Here is a 9,629-nt window from a genome sequence, read left to right on the forward strand (position 1 = left end):
AGCAACACTGCTAAAAAAAAATTGCCCCGTGTACCATCAGCCTTACCCTCACTTTAAAAAATGACTGAGTTTTATTTGTGACCCTGGGATCTGATGTCATTTAGAGTGAGTTCATCACTGCTTGTCATATCTTGAATACAGTAATTAGCAGCGCAAACATACAAATAAACAAACCTGCCAAACACTAAACCTCGCCTAACTTTAAATGCAGATGAGCGATAACGAGGGGCTGATGGGAGGAGGGGCTGCTAATGTCTGTGTGTGTTTGAAGGGGGATGGGGGTCCAGCAAACACATAAATGACGCCTGCAGACAGTGACTCCGGATCAGATGCGACTGGCTTGCTGGATCTTCGAAGCAACTTCACATTTAAACCGCGTTCTGCCGCGCAAAGGATTTAAACAGACACGACCATGACTTCGTCTGTATCACGTGCGCTCTTTCTATTGGTATCAGTCGTTCTCCCGGTGTCTTTTGCGTTATCGGGGGAATATTGTCACGGTTGGACGGACTCCTTCAACTCTTGGCACCGGGGATTCCAGTGTCCGGAGCGCTTTGACGGCGAGGACGCGCGCTACTGCTGCGGTACGTGCGCGCTCAGGTACTGCTGCACGTACGCAGAGGCTCGCCTCGATCAGAGCACCTGCGACACCGGCTCCGAACCGGAGAACACGGGCGACATGAGAAAGGTGACAGAAAGTGGTGAGTCTTTATAAAAACTTGTGTATTCCATCTGTTTTTTTTTTTATTTTCTTTTTACGTTTTGTACACTTAAAAAAAAGGTGTAGGATTTACTTTGAAACAGTCTTCACTCAAATTGCTAGTTAATTTCACAAAATGGATATAAGGGTCAATTTGTTGAAGTTGAGATGATACATCATCTAAAAGTTGAATAAATAAGCTTTCAGTTTATGTATGGTTTGTTAGGATGGGACAATATTTGGCTGAGATACAACAATATGGAATCTGAGGGTGCAAAAATAAAAAAAAAAAATTAATAAATAAAAATACTGAGAAATTCGCCTTTAAATTTGTCCAAATGAAGTTCTTAGCAGTGGATATTACTAATCAAAAATTAAGATTTGATATATTTACGGTAGTAACTTTTCGAAATATCTTCATGGAACATGATCTTTACATAATATCCTAATGATTTATGGCATAAAAGAAAAATTGTTTATTTTGACCCATACAATGTATTTTTGGCTATTGCTACAAATATACCTGTGCTACTTATGACTGCTTTTGTGGTCCAGGGTCACAAATATTTACAAAGAAACAGCAACACATTGAATGAAATTTATACTTATACGTTATAACCAATATACTTTGTTTTATTCACAACTTCGAAAAATCATTTGTACAGTGTAGTAGTGTAAGAGTCATTTAAGGAAATGAATTAATGTATTGTTGTAATTTATTTAATTATGTTAAATTTGAATAATTGTATGGAAAAAATTCATTGGCCACTGCTGGCTACCTTGATGTATGTGTGCTCTTCAAATCTGCCCTTTAGTTATATAATTATTTGAATGACGTGGTTTCAATAGAAACTTTTAAAAAATTACATTTTGGTAATAACAAGATATATTTCTGAAATTTTCCCTGGAATAATATTTTGGGCCATTTTTACCTTCTTCTTTTTTTTTTTTCTGAGCATATTCAAGATTCCAAAAACTGTATTATCTTCAAGCAAACCACAATTAATCCACAACAACACCTCTTGGCCTTATTTAGTCTGTGGGTACCCAATAATTTTAGATGCCCGCCTGATTACTCTTGATAATATTAAAATACTTAGGCCTAGGTCATTCTGAATTCTAACATTTTAAATGAATTCATTGTGTGTGGGGGCATTTTTGTAACTTTCAGAGGAATTTTTCACCAACCCCAGATATGCATATTTGTATAACCCTCATGTTTAATTCTGTCTCTTCTCTCTCCCTCCCCAGTTCCAACCTATTTGCCCTTTGTGATTGTGGTGAGCGCGTTCCTGTCTTTCGTTCTGGTTGGCACGGTTATATCTGTCTGCTGCTGCCAGTGTGTGAAATCCAAAGCGAGCGATCGGCCAGCGGGGCCATCCGCTACTCAGACCAGCCTGTTGGAGTCTGGAGGGCCCTCTGTGGACAGCTCTACCCCGTCCCGCACCTCCACTTCAGGCTCCTCCATGACAAATGCTCGCCCTCCAACATCCGAGCTCAGCGTGAACCTCTACGGCCCGATGGGAAATGCGTTCCCACCCTCTCATTCCCAGAAGTATGTTCCTCCACACCCACAGGGGGCACCACAGTTCTACCAGCCCTACATGAATTACGCTCTTCCTCCAGAACGCAGCATGCTGATGGCCCCTGCCTTCCTGGATGCCCGTCCTGCGTTTGGGCAGGTGCACGGGCAGCCTTTTCCCCAGGCCCCCATGCACACGGAGCCCATCTATCCCCCTGTCACTATCTGATAATGTTTATAAAACTACGAATGGACTATAAAACTGTGTGGGACTGCTCTAGGAATAGGAAAGTCTCAGGGATACTTTCTTTTTGCTGCCTTGGATGGCTTCCACAAACATGTTCTGTATCCACAAACACAATTACGACTGATACAATGTTGGTCATGGTGGGGTACCTTTTTATGATGTATTGATACTTCTCATAGGAGTGTATTTGCATGAACACTTGATTGTTGCTCAGTAATCACTGATTGTATTGTTATTTATAATAGATTAGAGAATAAATTTATTTTCATAGGCAATTTGTTTGATTCTACTCATTCCTATACAAAAAAATATGAATATTTCAAGACACGTTTGTGAAACTACACTACACTCCCAAAAGTGTGCCATAGAATTTTGGGTTCACAGATGAACATTTTGGTGAGTAGTTCTTTAAAGAACCACATTTTCTTACTGTGAAGGATATTTTAATAATCTAAAGAACCTTTTTCGACTTCAAAGTGTGTGCAATGAATGTTACAAGTCATTAATGAAACCATCAATGTCAATAAAGAACCTTTATTTTTAAGAATGTAGGACTCATGAAAAACTCAAGCAACATTGGTTTAATTAGCTGGAACTAGTTTAATTTGGTTATATTGTTCTTAAACTGAAGTTCTCGAGATCTTCTAGCCATCTGAACAGTAAGTGTCTCTTTGTCCTGCAAAGAGCTTTGGGTTTTCCTTTACAGTACTTTGTGAATGTAAAGCTCTCCAGCCGTCACAGCTGCTTGTGTGTGTGGCTGAGCAGGTTTTGTGTGTTTGTGTGTGGAAACGGCAGGAGGGCAGAGGACAAAAGATGCAGATCTCCTCACGCCCCTGAGAGTGGGATTAGTGCAGGTAAAGAGGGGTGTGTGAGTGAGATTAGGCTCTGGATGGCCCAGCTGGAGTTTAAGCAGATGCGTATGAGTTCATTAACGAGTTGCAGACGAGCCTACTGAGTTTCAGCCCACATCCTCTTATGATGTAAACCGTGTAATGTGAAGCTAAAGAAACATGAATAAATACAGCCATGCAGCCAAATAAATCTGCTCAGGTACACAACTGTAAATAAACCAATATGCTTTTCTTCACTCGCACACAATGTTTTTTTTTTTTACTTGAAATGCTAAAAAGAGAAAATTAACACACGCAAAGCTCCTGAGATATATACTGTATTAGTTTTGTGTTCACTCTGATCTTAATGTAAATATAATAGGCTATGTAATATACTGTAAAACTCATTTAAATAAGGAAACCGACTGGCTCAATTCATTTAAGTTTAGAAACCAGTAGTTATGAGTAATTTGAACTTATTTGAGTTCACTATACAAAGAAAATTTCCTAATATACAATCAAATATGCACAATTCAAATATCTTGTGTATTGATGCATAAACTCAACCCTCATATAGTTTTAGGGCACATGGTAATATGTCAAGTCAGCTAGCTATAACGTACATAGGCCTATGTTAATATTCCAGGGGAAAAAAAACAAGAAAAAAACAACAACAAATTTAAATACTCAATTTCACCACGATGGGAACCCCCCAAAAAGTCAGACATAACAAGCACTTTTAAATCCTATCATAAAAGATTTTTTTTTTATTTAACCACTAACAGATCTCCATACATGCCAAAACACATAAATTAACATTTGATTTCAACATCTACTCTACTTACAGACTGCAGCAAAGCATGCTGGGAAGTAGAAATCTAACCCATTCTATTTGAGTTCTACTAATATAATGAGTTTTTGAATTCACTTTCAGTAATGCTTGAGTGAAATTAATTAATTTAGTTTTATTCAGTTTAATTCAAATTTTTTTTAATAAGAGTCAAGATTCTGAATGTTTTTCAATAAAATGTTATCGTTATTTTACATATTTTTTGCATATTCATTATAATTATTTAAATAAAACTACAATTTAAGTCAGCCAGTGAGCCCCTTAAGTTTCCTGAGGCCCTGCTCAAAGGTTGAGAACCAATGTTATGATATAAAGTGCTTTCGTGAGTGTGTTTTAAATTTCAACTTAAGCGCTGTAGAAAAACATGCCACAAATGCTCAGTGGAGCGTAATTTGTATGTCACCTTTAACACTTTCCTGGAGTGTAAATATCGCCCCCTTCAGGATCAAGAGCGCAGTGCAAAAAGAATGTAGAACCTCTTGCTGGTAAAGAGATTAGCCAAAAAAAAAGATTGATTATTGCATTGTTAGGGGTCATGGGTGAAAGGTCAAATTCCAGATACATATCCAATACCAGACAGAGTGACAGAGAGAAAGCAAATCAATTAGATGACATAACCAACCGAAAGGAATTGTATTATTCTACAATTTAATTTTGACAAAAGTTACACAAGTTTATTAGTTCACAGGTTTTAATTATTAAAAAAACCGACTCTCAGAAAAGATGAGACATAAACACAACGATTCAATACTGAAGATTCTAACAAGTTCTTAATGCCCCTTGGGTCAAATTCCAAAACACAAATAACAGCTCATTCGCTCAAATTGAATGATAGTTCTATAAGAACTCAAGGTTTAGAATTCTCATTCAACTTGTGTTCCATAATTACTCTACTACTAAAGGGCTGTTCACACATGCTTTTGCATTTAGTCTGCATTAATTGTTGGTCTCTGTATCTGGAGTATTTGTTTCAATGGCCGTCTTTTCAGCGTCTCCTGCCATTAGCACCACGTTTTTAAAGACGCTTCGAGTTAAAAACTCGTTCTTATCCATTTCAATGCTCTCCAACTACATCTTGTGTGAACGGCCCTCAAGACATTCTAGAACACTGACATGGTCTGGGACAGTCCATGGTTACATAACACAAGAAAAACATTGTTATCAAGAGGGAAAAACATTAAAAGACAAAGGCAAAATCATACCATTATTAATTAATTAAAATGATTAAAGATCAGTTTAAGCGTTAACTGAATACCGTACAAACGGCTCTATTGACTAAAGCCACTTTAGAGAACTTAGTTTGAACTAATGCACTACAATTAAACCCCACACAGAATAGTACACTTCAATATTTCTAAACCAGCATCCATTTCCACTACGAACTAAATACAGACACAGTACAAACACAATATCAAGGTTTCACTTATATAAAAATGAAATGAAAAACTGAGACCTCATGTCCACTGAAGCAGGAAGACAGGTTAACTACAGGATCACTATAAGAGGTCAGGTTATCAGACTGCAGATGGTCCATTCCTTCAGGACAATGGAGCGGGTGTATAGATGTGGCATCATGGCGACTGTCAGTGTGTGTTTGTGTGGAAATGTGCATGCGCGAGAACGTAAGTGAGTGCGTTTATGCAAGTAATTTTTTTTCTGTTGGGGTTATGTGTGTTAGCCAGGCTTTCTGTGAGGTTGTTAGTAGCTGTGCATGTTACTCGTCGGGTTTTCTCTTGGGTTTTTTAGGGTTGCGTGAGCGACTTTTGGCTTTGCAGAGAGGACAGATTGGTGCGTTCCGATGGATTTGCTGGTGGCAGGACAGACAAGCCTGGAAAGGGACAACAAATGAAATAAATCTCTTTTACTTTATATAGCAGTTTCTAGTGTCTTTCCACAATAAGCAGCTACAAAATGTCAGTAAGATTTTGATATTTTATTCAGTAATGATGACAGTAAAGACATTTATAATGTTACAAAAGATTTCTATTTAAAATAAATGCTGTCCTTCTCTATTTGCCAAAGAATCATGAAATAAATTTTCACAATATTAATGAATATTTATTGAGCACCAAATAAGCATATTAGAATGATTTCTTAAGGATTATGTGACACTGATGAAAATTATGCTTTTCCACCCCATGAATAAGATCCATTTTAAAATATATTAAAATTGAAAATAGTCATTTTCCGTTGTAATAATCTCTCTCTATTTTACTGTGTTTTTATTTTTATCTTGGTGAACAGAGAAACTTCTTTCAAAAGCAAAAATCCTACTGACCACAAACTTTTGAACGGTAGACGAATGTAAATAGACGAACGGTAAAATAGCATGCTAGCAGTTCATTCCACAGCTCATCGAGTATAGCCAAAGACTATAGAAATACAAAGACGGTTCACTCCTATACTTATGAATGGCTGGACCAGCCGATGCGCGTGCGCACATTGTGCAGTCATAACTCTTAAGAGCAGGGGTCAAACTCAGTCCTGGAGGGCCGGTGTCCTGCAGAGTTTAGCTCCAACTTGCCTCAACACAACTGCCTGGAAGTATCAAATATACCTAGTAAGACCTTGATTAGCTGGTTCAGGAGTGTTTGATTAGGGTTGGAGCTAAACTCTGCAGGACTGAGCCTGGTGACCCCTGCATAAGAGCGTTGAAACTACACATGCGCATTGGCTGGTCTAGCCTGAAAAATAAGCTTTTTAAACACTATTTGAGCATAAGAAACAACATTCATGGGGCAGTTCATTTCAGATTTTGTTGCTGACTTGAAATATGTAATTTAATCGCGAGGTCAGCGAGCAGATTTTGATAATTTCAGCATTCCCCCATTCATTTAGATAGGACTTGGTCTTGTTTGAGCTGCCCGGAGGCGTTGCAAATATGGCGTCCGAGTGAACGGTCTTTCCTTGAAAGGAACTTTGGTATAGGTCATTGAGTATAGACTCAGATGTTAATTCAATTAGGGTGGATTTTAATGAAAGAATCTTTTCAAAACACCAACGTCATTCTTTTGTGAACTTTTCCATTCTTTTTGGAACAACAAACACAAATCAACAGCAAGTTGTACTGCTTTATTTTCATTTTCATTTTGTGTGACCTGTACCACCTCCCTAATAACATTTAATTCAGAATGCAAGCTCACAACTAAAGTAAAATATTTTTCTCTTGCCAGCAATGTGTAGGCACGGTCAAATGAACTAAATACATTTCTCCACATTATTGCTGATGTGTGTGTACACAGATACAGCTGCAGTAATGTAAAAGTCTATTCACCTTCATAGGTGGTGGCTGCTGGCGGAACGTCGCTGTCTGTCTGGCATCCTGTTTCCGTGCAGCTTGAAGCTGCTGGGCTGCAGCCGCCGCTGCCGCTAAGGATTCTGGGATAGGAGGCTCCTGAGGTTCTGTTTGCCACTCAGCCTTTTGCTTTTCAAAGTAGCTGAAAGGAGATGAAGAGCACATAAACAAAGAGTAAGCAATTTAGCCTTCCCATACACAATTACACACTCTCTGTCTCGCAAATTCTCTGACTCAGCTTTAAGAATTACTCTCTTGCAAACACACACTCCTACACTGCAATGACTCATTTTGAGGAGTTCCCCCAGTCAAACACATACACACACACACACACACACACACACACACACACACACACACAGGAACAGTGTTACTAACTCCAATGAGAGCTTCTCCTCTTCCTGGCTGAGGTCAGGGAGTCTCTGTAAGCCGAGGGTCATCCTCAGGGCATCCACGTGTTCTTTCAGTGGCTTGTACTCATCGTGGAGACGTCTGGTTGACTCCAGCAATTTGTTCAAGTCACTTTCAGACTGTTTGATAGTGTTTTCCATCTGGGAGAAGAAATACAGCCACTCCATAAATCACAATGGTGTGAACCTAATGGTTAGCCATCTGACCTAACACAGGGGCCAGATCCTTGACATCACAGAAAAAAAGTGCTTGTAGAGCTTATAAAACCTATATACTACCATTTAACCATTTTTGAAAGAAGCTATTATAATGTAATATTGTATTACTGAAAATACAGTAAAAACGTTAGTATTGTGAAATATAGTTACAATTTAACTGTTTTATCAGTGTTATCAATTATCAATGTTGAAAACAGTTGAGCTGCTTAATATTTTTCTGGAAACCATTATGCATTTTACTTTAGGATTCTTTGATGAACAGCCTTTATTTTATCTTATTATAATTAATTTTTTGAACGTTTGATCATTTTAATGCATATTTACTGAATAAAATTAAGTTTTTTTAAAATCTTACTTACCTGAAATGTATGAATGGTGCATTAAGTCATAGTCAGTGTAAATGCGATGGATATATTTACTTATTGACTGCACCAAAACATGATAAATATTGGAGTGTAGTGTGTAATGTTTTTTTTCTTATTTACCACATTAATATCAGCATGTATGAGACGCAGCTCCTCTACATGAGCCATTTTCTCCTGCAGCAGAAGATCCATTTCCTGTTTGTACTCTCTCAGGTGCTTCTCCTCTGACTCCAGAGCTTCAAACTCACTCCTCAGTCGAGATTTGATCTTCTCCATCTGAATTGTCTTATTCCTGCAAAACCACACAAAACACAATAAACATCCAGCCAATGAATGACAGCATATGACAATACAATGCAAATGCAAAGACTTCTGATCTGGTGCATGTGGTTTTAAATAAGATATCTATAATGTGGTTTCAGAGATCCGATCACAAAACGCATTAGACCCTGTGCGTGCATAGCTATATTTACAACAACCAGACAATCATGTGTACGTCTGAGGTGTGAATAAATGATTAGAACTGTTACGCAGGAAATGAACCGTTTGCTCTGCAGTTTCGTGTCTAACCACAACAGGATGCTTTTCACACTCATCCACGTCGAAAATAACGGTTAATGCAGAATTAGTGCAAAGCTGTGTTTTTATAGTTTAAGCGGTTTGCTTTAGCATCATGACCGATACAAAGAGCCTGTCAAAGGATAAATGTCTTATATTATTTTTTTCAGGTAGACTATACATGCAAATTCATGCATTGCTTATGAAATGAAATGATTAAGGAGAATTGCGCTGGGTTTTTGCAATATAGGTTGTACTGGCCAGATGTTGAAGAGAGGCTAGCGTGTCTGCTTTGGGATCAATCTCAGCTTTTCTTACCTTATTTCTTTGATGTTTTCTAGCTTGCACATTATCTCTTGTTCGTCCGCCATGGTGGACTATGAAAGTGTGAGACTTCTGTGGGAATAAGAAAGGAGGTAAAGGTTGTAGCGGATATACCTCTCATAAGAAAGACAATAGAAATGCTAACCAGCTGTGGACAACAGCAACACGGCGCTGACTACATTTCCCACAATCCTCAGCGAGGCTTAAAGGGAGAGTGTTCAATTAAAAATACACAAGCGTTTGTCGGACGTTGATGATATTCCTTATAGGAAATATTTGAGAAATCATGTCGCCATCTAAAATACCACC

General features: G+C 38.2%; 2 protein-coding genes across 2 annotated transcripts; one reads left to right on the forward strand and one right to left on the reverse strand.

Annotated features, from left to right (window-relative positions):
• Positions 1 to 314: 314 nt before the first annotated feature.
• shisa2a (shisa family member 2a) lies at positions 315 to 2,950 on the forward strand. Its single transcript, XM_058777065.1, has 2 exons — positions 315 to 701; positions 1,952 to 2,950. Exons 1-2 carry the CDS (start codon positions 413 to 415, stop codon positions 2,449 to 2,451), a joined length of 789 nt encoding a protein of 262 aa, XP_058633048.1. The 5' UTR covers positions 315 to 412; the 3' UTR covers positions 2,452 to 2,950.
• A 1,430-nt stretch (positions 2,951 to 4,380) lies between these two features.
• On the reverse strand, positions 4,381 to 9,520 carry zc4h2 (zinc finger, C4H2 domain containing). The gene is made up of 6 exons (XM_058776970.1): positions 9,466 to 9,520; positions 9,315 to 9,392; positions 8,559 to 8,730; positions 7,823 to 7,995; positions 7,424 to 7,586; positions 4,381 to 5,977 (listed from the first exon to the last, which is right to left on the reverse strand). Exons 2-6 carry the CDS (start codon positions 9,365 to 9,367, stop codon positions 5,864 to 5,866), a joined length of 675 nt encoding a protein of 224 aa, XP_058632953.1. The 5' UTR covers positions 9,368 to 9,392; positions 9,466 to 9,520; the 3' UTR covers positions 4,381 to 5,863.
• Between the last annotated feature and the right edge of the window lie 109 nt (positions 9,521 to 9,629).

Source organism: Onychostoma macrolepis, chromosome 05 (genome assembly GCF_012432095.1).
Source record: "Onychostoma macrolepis isolate SWU-2019 chromosome 05, ASM1243209v1, whole genome shotgun sequence".
NCBI classification, from domain to species: domain Eukaryota; kingdom Metazoa; phylum Chordata; class Actinopteri; order Cypriniformes; family Cyprinidae; genus Onychostoma; species Onychostoma macrolepis.